Source organism: Procambarus clarkii, chromosome 22 (genome assembly GCF_040958095.1).
Source record: "Procambarus clarkii isolate CNS0578487 chromosome 22, FALCON_Pclarkii_2.0, whole genome shotgun sequence".
Classification (NCBI taxonomy): domain Eukaryota; kingdom Metazoa; phylum Arthropoda; class Malacostraca; order Decapoda; family Cambaridae; genus Procambarus; species Procambarus clarkii.
Window position 1 is genome coordinate 23720336 of NC_091171.1, and position 19797 is coordinate 23740132.

Sequence of the window (19797 nt, forward strand, 5' to 3'; positions counted from 1 at the left end):
TCCACAATGTTACGCGGCAATTGGTTCCACAAATCAACAACCCTGTTACTGAACCAGTATTTACCCAAGTCTTTCCTAAATCTAAAGTTATCCAATTTATACCCATTGTTTCGTGTTCTGTCTTGTGTTGATACTTTTAATAACCTATTAATATCCCCTTTGTTATGTCCATTCACCCACTTGTAAACCTCTATCATGTCACCCCTAACTCTTCGCCTTTCCAGTGAATGCAACTTAAGCTTTGTTAATCTTTCTTCATATGAAAGATTTCTAATTTGGGGAATTAACTTAGTCATCCTACGCTGGACACGTTCAAGTGAATTTATATCCATTCTATAATATGGCGACCAAAACTGAACTGCATAATCTAAATGGGGCCTAACTAGAGCAAGATATAGCTTGAGAACCACACCAGGTGTCTTGTTACTAACGCTGCGATTAATAAATCCAAGTGTCCGATTTGCCTTATTACGAACATTTATGCTTTGATCCTTTTGTTTTAAATTCTTACTAATCATAACTCCCAGATCCCTTTCGCAATTCGACTTCGCAATCTCAACACCATCTAGCTCGTATCTTGTAACCCTATCATCATTACCTAACCTCAGAACTTTACATTTATCAGCATTAAACTGCATCTGCCAATCCTTCGACCATTTCAAAACCCTATCTAGATCAACTTGAAGTGATAGTGAGTCCTCCTCCGAATTAATTTCCTTACCGATTTTCGTATCATCGGCAAATTTGCAAATGTTGCTACTCAAACCTGAATCTAAATTATTTATATATATTATAAACAACAGAGGTCCCAGGACAGAGCCCTGAGGCACCCCACTTACAACATTTTCCCACTCTGACTTGACTCCATTTATACTAACTCTCTGTTTCCTTTGGTATAGCCATGCCCTAATTCAGCTTAATATAGCACCCCCAATACCATGAGACTCTATCTTTTTAATCAGTCTTTCATGTGGCACTGTATCAAAAGCTTTGCTGAAGTCAAGGCACACAACATCGCAATCCTTACCACTATCAACTGCCTCAACAATGCTAGAATAAAAAGATAACAAATTTGTTAAACATGAACGGCCATTTATAAAACCATGTTGCGACTCAATTATTAATTTATGTTTTTCAAGATGAAGACGAATTTTATTTGCTATTATAGATTCGAGTAACTTTCCCACAATAGACGTTAGGCTAATTGGTCGATAGTTAGACGCAAGTGATCTATCTCCTTTCTTAAAAACTGGTATCACATTAGCAACTTTCCAAAACTCTGGCAATCTACCTGACTCTATTGATTTATTAAATATGGTTGACAGTGGGTCACAAAGCTCCTCTTTGCATTCTTTAAGCACCCTGGCAAACACTTCATCCGGCCCTGGGGATTTGTTTGGTTTGAGTTTTACTATTTGTTTAAGAACATCCTCCCTGGTAACTGCTAAACTCGTCAACCTGTCCTCGTCCCCACCCACATAGACTTGTTCGGCTTAAGGCATATTGTTAAGTTCCTCTTTAGTAAATACAGATACAAAATATTTATTAAAAATACTACTCATCTCTTCATCACTATCTGTTATTTGACCTGTCTCAGTTTTTAATGGACCTATCCTTTCCCTAGTCTTAGTACGATATAACTGAAAAAACCCTTTAGGATTTGTCTTTGCTTGCCCTGCTATGCGAACTTCATAGTTTCTTTTTGCTTTCCTTATCTCTTTTTTAACATTTCTAACCAGTTGTACGAATTCCTGTTCTAAAGTGACCTCCCCATTTTTAATCCTTTTGTACCAAGCTCTCTTTTTTACCTATAAGGTTCTTCAAATTCTTTGTTATCCACTTTGGGTCATTAGTATACGATCTATTCAATTTGTATGGTATACTACGTTCCTGTGCTTTGTTTAGAATATTCTTAAATAAGTTATATATTGAATCCACATCGAAATCCCCATTTACGTCACCTATCGCTGGGTTCATGTCTCGCTCCAAGACCGGCCCCCACCCCATACCCAAGACTTTCCAATCAATTTGACCCAAAAAATTTCTTGGGCTATTAAAATCAGCTTTTCGAAAATCTGGCACTTTAACAGAATTTTCTCCTACAGGTCTATTCCATTCTATGCTAAATCTGATTTCTTTGTGATCACTGTTCCCTAGCTCACTCCCTATTTCGATGTCATTAATTTGTGTTTCCCTGTTAGTTAACACTAAATCTAAAATATTATTTTCCCGTGTTGGTTCCTTAATGTGTTGCGTAAGAAAGCAATCGTCAATTAATTCTAGAAAATCTTCTGCTTCACTATTCCCTGTTTTGTTCAACCAGTTTATTCCACTAAAATTAAAGTCACCCATGACGTAAATACTGTTAGATCTAGATGCCCTAGATATTTCATCCCATAGATGCTTTGCTTCCATTCTGTCTAAATTTGGTGGCCTATATATAACTCCTATTATAATATTATTTGCTTTTTCGTATAATTCTATCCAAATAGTTTCTGTGTGTGGCTCAGTTTTGATTCCCTCTTTGAGACTACATTTCAAATTGTCCCTAACATATATGGCTACTCCCCCTCCTTGTCTAATATATCTATCTGTGTGAAATAGTTTAAATCCATTTATTTGATATTCAGCTAATAGTTCACTATTTTCTACATTCATCCACGTTTCGGTAAGTGCAATTATATCTATTTTTTCTGTGCAGATAAGAGCATTTAATTCGTTAATTTTATTTCTTAGACTTCTACTGTTAGTGTAATATACCCTAAGTGAATTGTTATTTTGAGGCCCTTCTCTTTCCCTGATCATTTTGCCAATTCCTTTCTCCCACAAACACACACTTTTATTATCTCCTTCCTCCAAATCAATTCCCATACCTCTATCTACTAACAGTTTAAACCCAAACAAACACCTCTAACCACTTCTTCCAACGAGTTCGCAGCAGCAACAACCCCAGCTCTCGATAGATGCACCCTATCACGAGCATACATTTCATTTCTTCCATAGAAGTGTTCCCAGTTGTCTATGAAAGATATTGCATTTGATTTGCAATATCTTTCCATCCGGCAATTGACACCAATTGCCCTCGACATCCATTCATTTCCCACTCCCTTTCTTGGAAGAATGCCACATATGATCGGGATTCCTCCCTTGCTCCTAACTAATTCAATGGCTGTCCTGAATCTCTGTATTAGTTCCTCACTCCTAACTCGTCCAACATCATTACCCCCTGCACTAATACAAATAATGGGTTTGTTCCCCTTTCCTGTCATAATATCATTCATGTTTCCAACAATATCACCAATTCCAGCTCCCGGATAGCAAACCCTTAATCTGTTCCCCCTATCTCTGGCAATACAGTAGTGAATATGTAGATGATGAGTCACAATAACGTGACTCATCAATGTTGACCAAACCACACACTAGAAACTGAAGACACGGCTTTGAAATGGATGGAAGGAGCCAGATTGTGTTGACTCTTAACTCCGTCTCATTGAGATGATGATACTCAAAAGCCGAGTATCATCATCAAAAGATGATGATACTTTTCAAGACGCTAGTGCTTTCTAGAGTGGAGTACTGCTGCACAATGACAGCACCTTTCAAAGCTGGAGAAATTGCTGACCTGGAGAGCGTGCAGAGATCCTTTACTGCTAGAATCCACTCAGTAAAACATCTAAACTACTGGGACCGACTAAAGAGCCTAAATCTGTATTCTCTTGAGCGCAGGCGGGAGAGATACATAATAATTTATACGTGGAAAATATTAGAGGGGCTGGTCGCAAACCTGCACACAGAAATAACATCACATGAGACCAGAAGGCATGGCAGGATGTGCAGAATACCCCCGTTGAAAAGCAGAGGTGCAACAGGTACTCTGAGAGAGAACTATCAACATCAGAGGCCCGAGACTGTCCAACACGCTTCTGCTACATATAAAGGGCATAACTGACCGACCCCTCACAGTGTTCAAGAGAGAACTGGATAAACACCTCCAAAGGATACCTGATCAACCAGGCTGTGATTCGTACGTCAGGCTGCGAGCAGCCGCGTCCAACAGCCTGGTTGACCAGTCTAGCAACGAGGAGGCCTGGTCGAGGACCGGGCCGCGGGTACGCTAAGCCCCGGAAACACCTCAAGGTAACCTCAAGGTAGGTTCTCTTTCAACGGTAAATACTACTCTCAAACTTTCGATGTTGCTATGGGCTCTCCTCTCCCCCTGTTCTTGCCAATCTCTACATGGAATACTTCGAAACCATCCTCCTTCCCACTATTGGTACTCGTCCCTCTCTCTGGCTTCGCTACGTTGATGACTTTTTGCTTCATGGCCTCTTGACCTTAGTCTTTTCCAGCATTTCCTCTCCTCTCTTAACAATCTGGCTCCTTCCATCCATTTCAAAGTTGAATGGAATCTAATTCCCTCCTTCCTTTTCTTAACGTTCACAGCTCTGTGTCCGGGTTCTCTTTCTCTATCTACCGCAAGCATAGTGGTATGTATATACACTTCTTTTCCTACCATCCTCCTCCTGTTAAGAAAAGTGTCCTCGTCTCTCTCTCTTCCTACGCATCAGCGATCCTCAGTTTCTGAAATGACCTTTATCTACAAATCTCTCTCTTGCCTTGGTTACCCATTATATTTTATCAACTGTGCTTATTCTCAAGCTAAACGTAATTTCTTTCATCCTAAACCTGCTTCCAACTGTGCTCTCCCTTCCCTTCATATCTGAACTCAAAACTCTTACTAATACCCTTCGTCCTCTTGACATAAAACTCACCTTTCGACGAACTAACACACTTCGTACTAATCTAGTTCACACTGCTCCTCCTGCTTCTAATGCTGCTGGTGTCTACTCTCTTTCCTGTTCGTCATGTCCTCGCCAATACTTTGGGGAAATTGACCGTAAACTTAATGACAGACTTAAGGAACATAAAAGAAGCGTTAAGTCTGCAGACACAAACAATGTTCTTTTGTGTCATGTTAGGGATTCTAATCATCCTATTGATTGGTCTTCCTCTAAAATAATCTTTCCTGTCTCTGCTCTTCACAGACGCCGTCTTGTCGAATCGGCTCTGATACACAACCTTCCCAACATGAACTTGAGTCCTGGCTTTGTTGCTGTTAACTCTACCCTTTCACAGTACATACTCAAATGTTCTAAACTTTCTAACAAACGTGACCTAACATAAGACTACCCTTCTTTTATTTCTTTCTTTTCTTTTACTTTCTCTTTCGTTCCCATTTACTTATTTTTATTACCCCTTTCATAGCCTTTATTACCCCTTTATACCTTTTACCCCTATCTTTCGCTTTGCTAAAGGCGAACACCTTCCTCCAAGAATTCCTCCTCACCTCTTGCCTTACTGATGCCCGTGCCTTTAACGTCTCTTCACCCAAGTTACAGCCCCGCTCCTGTGCCAGGTAAGTCCATTACGGGCTCACCATAGCCCGTGCTACTTGCAACTTTTTGTCCCAGTAGCTGAATCTAAATCAACAACTCGTCTCTTCGCAATCGACTTGATAATGGTCCAGGTCGGACCGAAGCGTCGTCGTCTCTTCAATTTTTAGTGTGTGGTTTGGCCAACGGTAGTGAATATTTATTAAATACGGGGATGTGCATCTAGGAACTAATAATACCGTAAATCACATAATATTGCTAGCCGGAAATTAAGGAGACAATTTCTTATGTTCATAGAGTCAACAGGATAATAGTATTAGAAGATCAAGTAACTGGCAACTCGTCCCCATCCACCTAGCGACCTGGGACAGATTCACGAAGCAGTTACGCAAGCACTTACGAACGTGTACATCTTTCCTCAATCTTTGACGGCTTTGGTTACATTTATTAAACAGTTTACAAGCTTGAAAACTAACCAGTTAACTGTTGTTATTGTTATAAACAACCTGCTGGTGCTTCGGAGCTCATTAACTGTTTATTAAGTGTAAACAAAGCCGCCCAAGATTGACAAAAAGGTGTACAGGTTCGTAAGTGCTTGCGCAACTGCTTCGTGAATCTGGCCCCTGGGACAGGAGGACGGGCAAACATAACCCAGTAATGGGTCTACTCTCAGGGAAACTAACTACCTGTACCATACGTTGAGTACCTGCACGAAAGGTTTGAACATATAAATATATTCATATATTACAAATAGTAAAAACAGCAAGTAATAGATTGACCAGATCACACACTAGTAGGTGAAGGGACGACGACGTTTCGGTCCGTCCTGGACCATTCTCAAGTCGATTGACAATCAAGTGTGTGGTCTGGTCTAGTGTGTGGTCTGGTCTAGTGTGTGGTCTGGTCTAGTGTGTGGTCTGGTCTAGTGTGTGGTCTGGTCTAGTGTGTGGTCTGGTCTAGTGGGTGGTCTGGTCTAGTGGGTGGTCTGGTCTAGTGTGTGGTCTGGTCTAGTGTGTGGTCTGGTCTAGTGTGTGGTCTGGTCTAGTGTGTGGTCTGGTCTAGTGTGTGGTCTGGTCAACATATTTTAGCCACGTTATTGTGACTCATTGCCTGCAGCAAGTAATAAAGATGATAAATCACAGTGTCGACGGGGAGGTGAGGTGTAGTTCCCTTTGTTGTGATAATTCGCCTTGTCGTAAATGTTGCGTTATAATTGAACTATCTCGACGTTCGAATTCTTCGTCGAATCTGGCCTTAAAGTTGTGGATGGAGAGGTGGCTTCCACAACTTCTGTTAGCGGTACGAGTACGTACGTACCCACAGGGGTACGAGTACGTACGTACCCACAGGGGTACGAGTACGTACGTACCCACAGGGGTACGAGTGGCACCTTGTGCTGGTACCTTCCTCCTAAAATGAAAGTAAAGTTACGATGTGGTCGATCTGGACGTGACGGACCATCAGAAAGCAGACTTTTGTATTACTGATTTTGGACAAAGGTTACCTGGTTGATACCTGGTTGATACCTGGTTGATACCTGGTTGATACCTGGTTGATACAGGTTCGTTCCCATAGGCTCTTGAGACTCTTGGGCGCCTGGGGTAAATGTGCACTTAAGTTCTTAAAGGAGGTGGGAGAGGAACTCATTGGGTAAACTAAAGACCTACGAACAGCCAGTTTCCTGTTCCAGCGCCTCAGTGTCGCAGTTCAGAGAGGAAATGCGTGCTGTATCCTGGGTACGCACCCAACCTCCGAGGAACTGGATGAGGTCTTCGAACACTGATTGTTATATGGTCATATATATGTATGTGTTGAGTGAGAGGAGGGCGATGAGTCGTGCTTGTCAGCAACAGAATGAATCTCCTCAGTCAGTCAGTTTTCCCGGTGACGCCAATTCAGCGCAGAATCAACGTCATCAACGCAGATTCAACCCCCCCCCCCCCCCCCCCCACCATCGGACACTGTGCCCTCTGGCCATTGGACACTGTGCCCTCTGGCCATTGGACACTGTGCCCTCTGGCCATTGAACACTGTGCCCTCTGGCCATTGAACACTGTGCCCTCTGGCCATTGAACACTGTGCCCTCTGGCCATTGAACACTGTGCCCTCTGCCCATTGAACACATGTTAGGAACATTTCATTTGATTCAGTGTCACACGAGGAAATCACGCCCACCGCCCAGTGGGTACACTATAGCAAGAGTGGCGTTGGTTCGACATTGAAGCACCAACGATGACGTTGAATTGGCGTTACTCTTGTGCGTTGTGGCCACTGGGCGGCTGGGCGTTATCAGAGCTGAGCAGGTTGGGTTCGACTTGGCGGGCCCGAACTGGATCGGTCATGATGGCGCTGCAGCGTATTGTTCTCTTTAAATGATCCATATCTCGTGTTGCTAAGAGAGGAGGACCGAAGGTGTGTGGTGGCAAAAACACTTGACGATGGGCCAATTACGCGGGCGTCGCTGGGCCAATTGCGCGGGCGTCGCTGGGCCAGTTGCGCGGGCGTCGCTGGGCCAATTGCGCGGGCGTCGCTGGGCCAGTTGCGCGGGCGTCGCTGGGCCAATTACGCGGGCGTCGCTGGGCCAATTGCGCGGGCGTCGCTGGGCCAGTTGCGCGGGCGTCGCTGGGCCAATTACGCGGGCGTCGCTGGGCCAATTGCGCGGGCGTCGCTGGGCCAATTGCGCGGGCGTCGCTGGGCCAATTGCGCGGGCGTCGCTGGGCCAATTGCCCGGGCGTCGATGGGCCAATTGCCCGGGCGTCGATGGGCCAATTACGCGGGCGTCGCTGGGCCAATTGCCCGGGCGTCGCTGGGCCAATTACGCGGGCGTCGCTGGGCCAATTGCGCGGGCGTCGCTGGGCCAATTACGCGGGCGTCGCTGGGCCAATTGCGCGGGCGTCGCTGGGCCAATTGCGCGGGCGTCGCTGGGCCAATTACGCGGGCGTCGCTGGGCCAATTGCGCGGGCGTCGCTGGGCCAATTGCGCGGGCGTCGCTGGGCCAGTTGCGCGGGCGTCGCTGGGCCAGTTGCGCGGGCGTCGCTGGGCCAGTTGCGCGGGCGTCGCTGGGCCAGTTGCGCGGGCGTCGCTGGGCCAGTTGCGCGGGCGTCGCTGGGCCAGTTGCGCGGGCGTCGCTGGGCCAGTTGCGCGGGCGTCGCTGGGCCAGTTGCGCGGGCGTCGCTGGGCCAGTTGCGCGGGCGTCGCTGGGCGAGTTGCGCGGGCGTCGCTGGGCCAGTTGCGCGGGCGTCGCTGGGCCAGTTGCGGGGGCGTCGCTGGGCCAGTTGCGGGGGCGTCGCTGGGCCAGTTGCGGGGGCGTCGCTGGGCCAGTTGCGCGGGCGTCGCTGGGCCAGTTGGGCGGGCGTCGCTGGGCCAGTTGGGCGGGCGTCGCTGGGCCAGTTGGGCGGGCGTCGCTGGGCCAGTTGGGCGGGCGTCGCTGGGCCAGTTGGGCGGGCGTCGCTGGGCCAGTTGGGCGGGCGTCGCTGGGCCAGTTGGGCGTGGTGTGGGAGGAGGTAGTGCCGGTAGTGGTGGGAGCGTCAAGGTCACGAGGTGTGGGAAGTGAAGGTCATAACGAGGTTGTTGTTGTTGTTATTGATTCAGCTACTCGGAACAAGTTCCAAGTAGCACGGGCTATGGTGAGCCCGTAACTTACCTGGCACAGGAGCGGGGCAAGTAGCACGGGCTATGGTTAGCCTCTCCATAACGAGGATAACACCGGTCACCCATCCAACGCCATCGTCCCTCACACTAGAGCAGAGAGAGTAGTGTCAATCAAATATATTATAAAAACATCATTTTTGCATGTCAGTCAAAAATCACTTTTGCCACCCCCCCCCTCCCCACCCCCCAACTGTTATGGGAAAACTTTGAAGCAAAAAAAAGATTGCAATTGGAACACTGCAAGGATCTAGCTAACCTGTTACAGCAAGGAAAAGAAATGCAATAGACTCACAGGTGGTTACTCTTGGTGTTTAAGGCACGGAACAGTGACTATAATTACTGAAAGATGCACACACCAGTGCTCTTGGACTGCAGTATTTCTGCACGTTAAAAGCCCCATTGAAAGCCCCATTGAAAGCTCTTGTAATGGTTGACGTGGATAATGCGCATGCGACACTATACCTGCCACCATCCCCACACACTAAAACCATTAGCGGCCTCTAAAGCGTGTTAAATTGCACTCACTCGAGCGCAGACATTGACGGTATTATTTATTCTTTGGAAAAATGCTCGCGATACAAGTTCCAAATTTGCGCACTCTAATTATTCACTATGAGAGGAGGCGGCATGTTATTATACAAGGAAAAAAAGCTCGAGTGAAAATCAGATGTGCGGCGAGTGCACTAGCTGATAACTATTAGTACAGATAGGCCAAGGAATTGCAATATTTTTGTTTCAAATGTAAGCTGAATTACCAGCCTACCTCTGACCTTGGGGAGGGTGGGTGGAAACTAGATGCTCAAAATTGACACCTCCATCCAGTCTGCCGACGTTATAATCACAGCTTGCAACAAACTTTATTCCACTGCAACATCTCTGGGTTTATAATACATTGTCACCACCTGGGCGAGAGTTCAAGTCACTCCATTGCCCCGTAATCATTTTCATGGATATATAGCGCCATGGTGATATCATATCAAAATTGCCACATTATTATACATTAAAAGTAAAATCTTGTCTTAATACATAAATTTAAATTTCGAGGATAATAGAAAACCAGCTGTTTATGATTTTTAGTCTATATACAACTTACACATTACTCATACATATGGCCTTTATATATTAGAGGCAAAAGGTGGATATAGAGCAAGAATTTCAGATATTTTATCATTTGTAGTATAATGATTTGTCATTAGTAGAAGAACTCTCAGAACCCCATCAAGCAGATGTCGTTTAATGCCACGTTTACCTTGTGTTGGTACCGGGGATCAATGTCCCCTACAGCCCGGTCTTTGACCAGGAATGTGGCTGGTGGTCAAACAGATCGATAGACGCTCCCAGTTTGACGAATAAGTGGCGGTATACTTTGCAGCTTCGTCAAGTTCTGGTTAGAACACCACGAGAGATGGCAACCCGTTCTCCCACTTGCTTATAGCCAATATTGGTTTATTTAATAAGTGCATATGTGACATACTAATTGATTGAATATTTTAGTTTACCTTGAAAAGCTTCATAGAAAACACCGACCTCACCTAACCTTCTTAGTATGTTAAGTTAAGCATCTTGTTGCTTCTTAATTACAATTATTACTTAATCTATACCGTTGATAGGTTAACTAACAATTGTAATTAAGAAGCAATAAGATGCTTATCTTAACATACTAAGAAGTTTAGGTGAGGTCGGTGTTTTCTATGAAGCTTTTCAAGGTAAACTAAAATATTCACAATCAATTAGTATGTCACATATGCACTTATTAAATAAACCAATATTGACTATAAGCAAGTGGGAGAACGGGTTGAGAGATGGACCAGTTATGCCACTTACGTTTAGAGGCAGTGTGGACAATTATTAGGCCCCTTAATGTTGATAAAATCGTCTCTTAGCCCTGCTGACCTTGCGACCTTACCTAGTGATGATTTCGGGGCTCAACGTCAGCCTGCGGCCCGGTCCTCGACCTGATCCTCCTGGTTGCTGGACTGGTCAACCAGGCTGTTGGACGCGGCTGCTCCCAGCGTGATGTATGAATGACAGCCTGGTTGATCGGGTGACCAGGGCCCAGATTCACGAAAGCACTTACGCAAGCACTTACGAACGTGTACATCTTTCCTCAATCTTTGACGGCTTTGGTTACATTTATTAAACAGTTTACAAGCATGAAAACTTTCCATTCAACTGTTGCTACTGTTATAAACAGCCTCCTGGTGCTTCGGAGCTCATTAACTGTTTAATAATTGGAAACAAAGCCGCCAAAGATTGACAAAAGATGTACAGGTTCGTAAGTGCTTTCGTGAATCTGGCCCCAGGACAACTTTATTTATGAACGCTGTTCAAACCTCCTGACAATGTAATTGATATTAACACGAGGTCAGAAGACTTTGAATAGTAAATTGTCAACATGCCCATGCACTCGGCCCCTGGTCCTGCCTCGTGGAATTCAATATTCATAAAGAAATATAAAGTGCCAGTAGCGCGAGCGCTCAGTGTAATATGGAGAAAAAGTTTGTATACATGTGAGATACGAGAAGCGCTTAAATCAGCAAATAAAGCTCCACTGCACATAGAGGTAGTAAAGTTTTGGCTAAAACTTTACTATCAGTCGCAGTCTTAATCAAAGTTGAAGTGTAAGATCTAAAAAGTTGTGACTGTAAAGTCTATGATCTGAGAACCCTACCTTGAGGCTACCTTGAGGTGCTTCCGGGGCTTAGTGTCCCCGCGGCCCGGTCCTCCTACCTTGAGGCTACCTTGAGGTGCTTCCGGGGCTTAGTGTCCCCGCGGCCCGGTCGTCGACCAGGCCTCCTGGTTGCTGGACTGATCAACCAGGCTGTTAGACGCGGCTGCTCGCAGCCTGACGTATGAGTCACAGCCTGGTTGATCAGGTATCCTTTGGAGGTGTTTATCCAGTTCTCTCTTGAACACTGTGAGGGGTTTGCCAGTTATGCCCCTTTATTTATGCCAAAATACCCAAGGTATTTTGAAAAAAGACAGTCTATTGGCATGGTATCAATCTTTAGTTTTTGTGTTCCACTTCTGCGATTACCGATTTGTCAGTTAAACATCTTAAGATTTTTCAGAGTTGATTGCAATACCAAGGCTCCCACAAGCTCTTCTGTGTGCAATTTAAGATTGCCTGCATATAGCGATGGGTTCTGGTATGTACAAGGATATCATCTCCTGCATACCTCAGTGTTTTTTTTTTAGGACTTGTTGGGAATGATTTGAGTAAGGATAGTTGTTTAGTACATTGAACAAGGTGGGGTTTAATACTGAACAAGGTGGGGTTTAATACTGAACAAGGTGGGGTTTAATACTGAACAAGGTGGGGTTTAAGACTGAACAAGGTGGGGTTTAAGACTGAACAAGGTGGGGTTTAATACTGAACAAGGTGGGGTTTAATACTGAACAAGGTGGGGTTTAAGACTGAACAAGGTGGGGTTTAATACTGAACAAGGTGGGGTTGAATACTGAACAAGGTGGGGTTGAATACTGAACAAGGTGGGGTTGAATACTGAACAAGGTGGGGTTTAAGACTGAACAAGGTGGGGTTTAATACTGAACAAGGTGGGGTTTAATACTGAACAAGGTGGGGTTTAATACTGAACAAGGTGGGGTTTAATACTGAACAAGGTGGGGTTTAATACTGAACAAGGTGGGGTTTAATACTGAACAAGGTGGGGTTTAAGACTGAACAAGGTGGGGTTTAATACTGAACAAGGTGGGGTTGAATACTGAACAAGGTGGGGTTTAATACTGAACAAGGTGGGGTTTAATACTGAACAAGGTGGGGTTCAATACTGAACAAGGTGGGGTTTAATACTGAACAAGGTGGGGTTTAATACTGAACAAGGTGGGGTTTAATACTGAACAAGGTGGGGTTTAATACTGAACAAGGTGGGGTTTAATACTGAACAAGGTGGGGTTTAAGACTGAACAAGGTGGGGTTTAAGACTGAACAAGGTGGGGTTTAAGACTGAACAAGGTGGGGTTTAAGACTGAACAAGGTGGGGTTTAATACTGAACAAGGTGGGGTTTAAGACTGAACAAGGTGGGGTTTAATACTGAACAAGGTGGGGTTTAAGACTGAACAAGGTGGGGTTTAAGACTGAACAAGGTGGGGTTTAAGACTGAACAAGGTGGGGTTTAATACTGAACAAGGTGGGGGTTTAAGACTGAACAAGGTGGGGTTTAAGACTGAACAAGGTGGGGTTTAAGACTGAACAAGGTGGGGTTTAATACTGAACAAGGTGGGGTTTAATACTGAACAAGGTGGGGTTTAATACTGAACAAGGTGGGGTTTAATACTGAACAAGGTGGGGTTTAATACTGAACAAGGTGGGGTTTAATACTGAACAAGGTGGGGTTTAATACTGAACAAGGTGGGGTTTAAGACTGAACAAGGTGGGGTTTAAGACTGAACAAGGTGGGGTTTAAGACTGAACAAGGTGGGGTTTAAGACTGAACAAGGTGGGGTTTAAGACTGAACAAGGTGGGGTTTAAGACTGAACAAGGTGGGGTTTAAGACTGAACAAGGTGGGGTTTAAGACTGAACAAGGTGGGGTTTAAGACTGAACAAGGTGGGGTTTAAGACTGAACAAGGTGGGGTTTAAGACTGAACAAGGTGGGGTTTAAGACTGAACAAGGTGGGGTTTAAGACTGAACAAGGTGGGGTTTAAGACTGAACAAGGTGGGGTTTAATACTGAACAAGGTGGAGTTTAATACTGAACAAGGTGGGGTTTAAGACTGAACAAGGTGGGGTTTAATACTGAACAAGGTGGGGTTTAAGACTGAACAAGGTGGGGTTTAAGACTGAACAAGGTGGGGTTTAATACTGAACAAGGTGGGGTTTAATACTGAACAAGGTGGGGTTTAATACTGAACAAGGTGGGGTTTAAGACTGAACAAGGTGGGGTTTAAGACTGAACAAGGTGGGGTTTAAGACTGAACAAGGTGGGGTTTAAGACTGGACAAGGTGGGGTTTAAGACTGGACAAGGTGGGGTTTAAGACTGAACAAGTTGGGGTTTCTGGTGAAGCAATTATACACAATTTTCATTTTGCCCCGTCCACCGTCACCCTGGGGCGAGACGGTCAGTGCTGTCCATGCCGTATGGTACAGCCCATGGTACAGCTCATGGTACAGCCCATGGTACAGCTCATGGTGCAGCCCATGGTACAGCCCATGGTACAGCCCATGGTACAGCTCATGGTGCAGCTCATGGTACAGCTCATGGTACAGCTCATGGTACAGCCCATGGTACAGCCCATGGTACAGCCCATGGTACAGCCCATGGTACAGCTCATGGTACAGCCCATGGTACAGCCCATGGTACAGCCCATGGTACAGCTCATGGTACAGCCCATGGTACAGCTCATGGTACAGCTCATGGTACAGCCCATGGTACAGCTCATGGTACAGCTCATGGTACAGCTCATGGTACAGCTCATGGTACAGCCCATGGTACAGCCCATGGTACAGCTCATGGTACAGCTCATGGTACAGCCCATGGTACAGCCCATGGTACAGCCCATGGTACAGCTCATGGTACAGCTCATGGTACAGCCCATGGTACAGCCCATGGTACAGCCCATGGTACAGCTCATGGTACAGCTCATGGTACAGCCCATGGTACAGCTCATGGTACAGCCCATGGTACAGCCCATGGTACAGCCCATAGTACAGCTCATGGTACAGCTCATGGTACAGCCCATGGTACAGCTCATGGTACAGCCCATGGTACAGCCCATGGTACAGCTCATGGTACAGCCCATGGTACAGCCCATGGTACAGCCCATGGTACAGCCCATGGTACAGCTCATGGTACAGCCCATGGTACAGCTCATGGTACAGCCCATAGTACAGCTCATGGTACAGCCCATGGTACAGCCCATGGTACAGCCCATGGTACAGCCCATGGTACAGCCCATGGTACAGCTCATGGTACAGCCCATGGTACAGCCCATGGTACAGCCCATGGTACAGCCCATGGTACAGCTCATAGTACAGCTCATGGTACAGCCCATGGTACAGCCCATGGTACAGCCCATGGTACAGCTCATGGTACAGCCCATGGTACAGCTCATGGTACAGCTCATGGTACAGCCCATGGTACAGCTCATGGTACAGCCCATGGTACAGCCCATGGTACAGCCCATAGTACAGCTCATGGTACAGCTCATGGTACAGCCCATGGTACAGCTCATGGTACAGCCCATGGTACAGCCCATGGTACAGCTCATGGTACAGCCCATGGTACAGCCCATGGTACAGCTCATGGTACAGCCCATGGTACAGCCCATGGTACAGCTCATGGTACAGCCCATAGTACAGCCCATGGTACAGCCCATGGTACAGCCCATGGTACAGCTCATGGTACAGCCCATGGTACAGCCCATGGTACAGCCCATGGTACAGCCCATGGTACAGCTCATGGTACAGCCCATGGTACAGCCCATGGTACAGCTCATGGTACAGCTCATGCTGTACCTACACTAGACAGACTTTGCATATTTGGCTAAGTTTTTTTGGTTGTGTATGACACAATTCATAACGTTATCTTGAGAGGTTATCTTGAGGGCTTTAGTGTCCCCGCGGCCCGGTCCTCGACCAGGCCTCCACCTCCAGGAAGCAGCCCGTGACAGCTGACTAACACCCAGGTACCTATTTTACTGCTAGGTAACAGGGGCATAGGGTGAAAGAAACTCTGCCCATTGTTTCTCGCCGGCGCCTGGGATCGAACCCAGGACCACAGGATCACAAGTCCCGCGTGCTGTCCGCTCGGCCGACCGGCTCCCTAGTGTTAGTGATACTTCTCTCAATTGTTGCATATTTTCACATTTCGTCACATAATGATTTAGGGAATGTGTGAATAGTTATCCTGGCAATTTACATTTGGTGACATCTGTATCCGCAAGATGTTGTAAATTCCCAGAGATACTTACAGTCGAGCCTAAGCAGAGTTGTAGTTATATGTAGGGAGTCCTCGGATTTTATTAGATGATCCATAGATATGTAAACACCGAAATCACAATAGCGTGATGCATTTGTATATATCATTTGTATGCAACCGGTTAAGGACGTGATGTAAAATCACAATAGCGTGGATTTGTTTGTTCATAGATATGTAATTCTACTGTCATGTCAGCAGCTGCCCACATCGAGGGAATACCATCAGCTGCACAGAGAAGGTTGGCTAATATTAGATCCACGTTTAGGAATCTGAACAAAGAATCGTTCGGGAATCTGAACACACAATGCACAAATTTCAGACCGCTTCAGGAATAGCTCCGCTGCACGCGACACTGGCGGGGAGTCCTTCTCGTTAAACTCAACATGAAGCTGGAGAAAGTTGAGAGTATGCCACCGGATTTGTCCAGAGCTAAGAGGTGTGATTTATGAGGAAAGACTAAAGGAGGTAAACGTCACGTCACAGAGAACCTCATAGTATACATGATCGCCATATACAAGGTACTGAAAGGAATAGACAGGAGCTATATAGCATAGGTAGTTCACGAACAGGACGATATAAATGGAAAGTACCCAAGTGAGCCACAGAGACATTATAATTTTTTTTTTATCAGTCAGTATAGTGACAAAATTTAATGGACCAACAAGTGAAAGTGGCGAAGCAAACTCCATACGCACCTTTAAATGTAGATAAGACATAAACCAATAGGATCCTGAACTATTGGGTTCATCTATACAACCTCTTAATCCGTAATTAATCGGTTAAGGAGTGAGAGGCCAGGGACCCCAAGACTCGTCTCAAGCAAATGCAAGAGCTCTGCATTTTGGAGCTCTGTCTGCGAGAACAGAGCTCCAAAAATTGAAGATGATAATCACGAGGGGTTGTTCCTGCTTAATAGCTTTCGTGTAATCATTGAGAGCTCTTTGTACCAATCTGTGGGTTTCCTGGACGCCGCCGCACTCATGGGGTCGCCACTAGTCAGTCATAAAACTCATTTAATTTACATGCTCCAACTTCCCTTTGGAAGTTGGAACGGAATATCCGGGAAACATAAAGTCTTTACACCTTGAGCTGAAGGTCGAGGAGCTGTGGTCGAGGACCAGATACTTGAATATCTGGATCCAGCTCAGTCCTTGACGTCTTGTAGGGGAGGGGGGAGGGGGCAAATATGGGTACATTAGGGTTCCATTATTAGTGGAGCTCTTTGTCCATTTGAACTGTTTCTTGATTTGAAATGAACTCTGCATTAATTTTGATAAAAGTATTACAGTATACAAATTAAAAGTTACTTCTCTTTATCTCTGTATCACTAATTCAGACAAAATTAATGTTCATTGTAGATTGTTGATAAAATTAAACCAATTAATAATTGATAGAAAACAAAACTGAGCCAAGCTACATTGGTTCAGTGTTGGATTACAACCAAATACATCACTTCTTCTCATCACTAAACCGCTTCATGTCATGGATCAGGTTTACTCCTGATGTTGGTGGTGGCATCACCGCCGGTGTGGACCAGTGGTGGCATCACCGCCGGTGTGGACCAGTGGTGGCATCACCGCCGGTGTGGACCAGTGGTGGCATCACCGCCGGTGTGGACCAGTGGTGGCATCACCGCCGGTGTGGACCAGTGGTGGCATCACCGCCGGTGTGGACCAGTGGTGGCATCACCGCCGGTGTGACCACACTCGGGTCCCCGCGGCCCGGTCCTCGACCAGGCCTCCACCCCCAGGAAGCAGCCCATGACAGCTGACTAACACCCAGGTACCTATTTTACTGCTAGGTAACAGGGGCATAGGGTGAAAGAAACTCTGCCCATTGTTTCTCGCCGGCGCCTGGGATCGAACCCAGGACCACAAGTCCAGCATGCTGTCCGCTCGGCCGACCGGCTCCCTACGACAAAAATTCAACCTAACCAGAAAAATAAGAACCCAAGCAACCCACCTAACCTACCGAGTCCGATGCATAGAAAAGTCGATACTTGTGATCCGTTACTTTTCATAATAGGTGTAATTTGTAACGTTGGTTACCATAACGTAAAGAACGTGACCTGTTAGTTGACATGACGAGGATAGGACATATGAGCGTCGCCTCTCTTGTGAGTGCTGGCCGGACGCTTCCCGGTAATGACGTAACATGTGTCTGGACTGTAACATGTCACTCGCTGAATTCGTACCCAAGAATCGTATTGGAGTGTTCCTTGCTCTTTCTGCTGTATTTAGATAGTCGAAATGCAACAAAAATAATGTGCTGTATTTTTGATATCATCGCCTGCATAACGTGCTGTAGTTTGCGCGCCAGCAAGTGCAGTTTTGGAGCTAAAGATGTTGATTTTTGTACCAATTTATTGAGAGCAGGAGCTATGTTGATATTTCCAGGTGTTAAGAGTAACACGTGACTCATGTACACACCTGTTAGTCTGGTTCTCTATTATTCCTCAGTTGTTTGTGTATACTGATAAGCATGTCAATATTTACCCGAGGGCCACATCTGACCTGACCAACGAGAATGTCTGTATCTGTCCAGGGATTGATGCCAGACGCCTGGGGCTAGCGTTACTAAACTTTGCAGGGTGATGTGGCGAGTGAAATGTGGTGGCCATAGGAGGTCGAGGAGGATCCACGAGGTCGCTGGAAACGAAATGTTTGAGGCAGAATTCCTAGTTGAATCATTTGCTCATAATATTACTATATGCAGGTATTGACATGCATTTTGCATGTTCCGTAGATTTACATGCTGGGAGGAGGCGTGCTCTCGACACTTTAATGTGCAACCTTTTGGGGTGAACCCGGGCCCCGCCGGGTACCTCTTAACATTTTTTTTTATCCAAAATCTATTATTATATCTTTAGTAACAAAGAGAAGCTTGAGGCAGCAGGTGTGTGCCTCCAGGGCCCTCCCCCCCACCTTGCCGTGTGGGCCCTTAAGGGTGGTGTGTGGGGCCCCCACCCAGCCGTGTGGGCCCTGAGGGGGGGGGGGGAAAGGAGGGTCAGACTCGCTCAAGCGTCGCCAGAGAACATCACCTAAAATTAGCGGCGCTGCAGGTAAATATTCCTTAATTGAATGTTTGATAAGGTGGCCAGTCACTTGGGCTGGGTATATTCTGCTGGCCTGGGAATGTTAATTGGAGTCTTAATGAGTTATGGGCGTTTTGGTCCCTCGGGTGGCGGCGGGTTGGAGGTGCAGTTTACTCTAGTTTGTTTACTGTGGTTTATTTATGATCTGGTGGGCGTTTGGTACTTTGCTTTTATAGGAGATTCAGATGGAAATAAATGATGATAAACGGAACTGATAACATGAGTATGGTTGATATATAAAAAAAGGTGCCGTGCCACAGATGCAAGGTGACCAACCACGCATACAGGGGCCATCTTTAACGACGGGGCCCCTGAGCGTGGCTGCGTCGGCAGCTGGAATTCCCCCATCGTGTCTTGGCTTCCAGGAGTTAGACAGCTGGGTTTTTTTGGAAGCCAAGGCTGTCTGAACTTGGAATTGTCTGAGTACTCTAGATGCTGGTGGAGAGCCTGAGGCTGGTGGAAGGGCTCGCAGAGCTCCTCACCTACTTCGACCAGCAGGATGGCCTCAGGTGTCTATGGAAAGCTCTTAGGTGAAGAGGACTTCGAGTGTCCTCTTCCTGAGCTCTTTCTTTCACATCCCCCGTTCCACTAATTTGTGTATTGCCATAATTTCAAGATATCGAAAAAAATTATTTTGAATTGGTTAAGAGAAATAATACATTACGTAATATGTATATAGTGGACATAGTTATTCAGAGTCGTAAAAGTATAAGGCA

The 19797-nt window shown here is 45.9% G+C and overlaps 2 protein-coding genes across 2 annotated transcripts; both read left to right on the plus strand.

The window, feature by feature from the left end:
- Window positions 1–7831: 7831 nt before the first annotated feature.
- Window positions 7832–9031, plus strand: LOC123760782 (uncharacterized PE-PGRS family protein PE_PGRS54-like). Its single transcript, XM_045746570.2, has one exon. It carries the CDS (start codon window positions 7832–7834, stop codon window positions 9029–9031), a length of 1200 nt encoding a protein of 399 aa, XP_045602526.2.
- Window positions 9032–14147: 5116 nt separating this feature from the next.
- Window positions 14148–15533, plus strand: LOC123760793 (uncharacterized). The gene has a single exon (XM_045746582.2). It carries the CDS (start codon window positions 14148–14150, stop codon window positions 15531–15533), a length of 1386 nt encoding a protein of 461 aa, XP_045602538.2.
- The last annotated feature ends 4264 nt before the right edge of the window (window positions 15534–19797 follow it).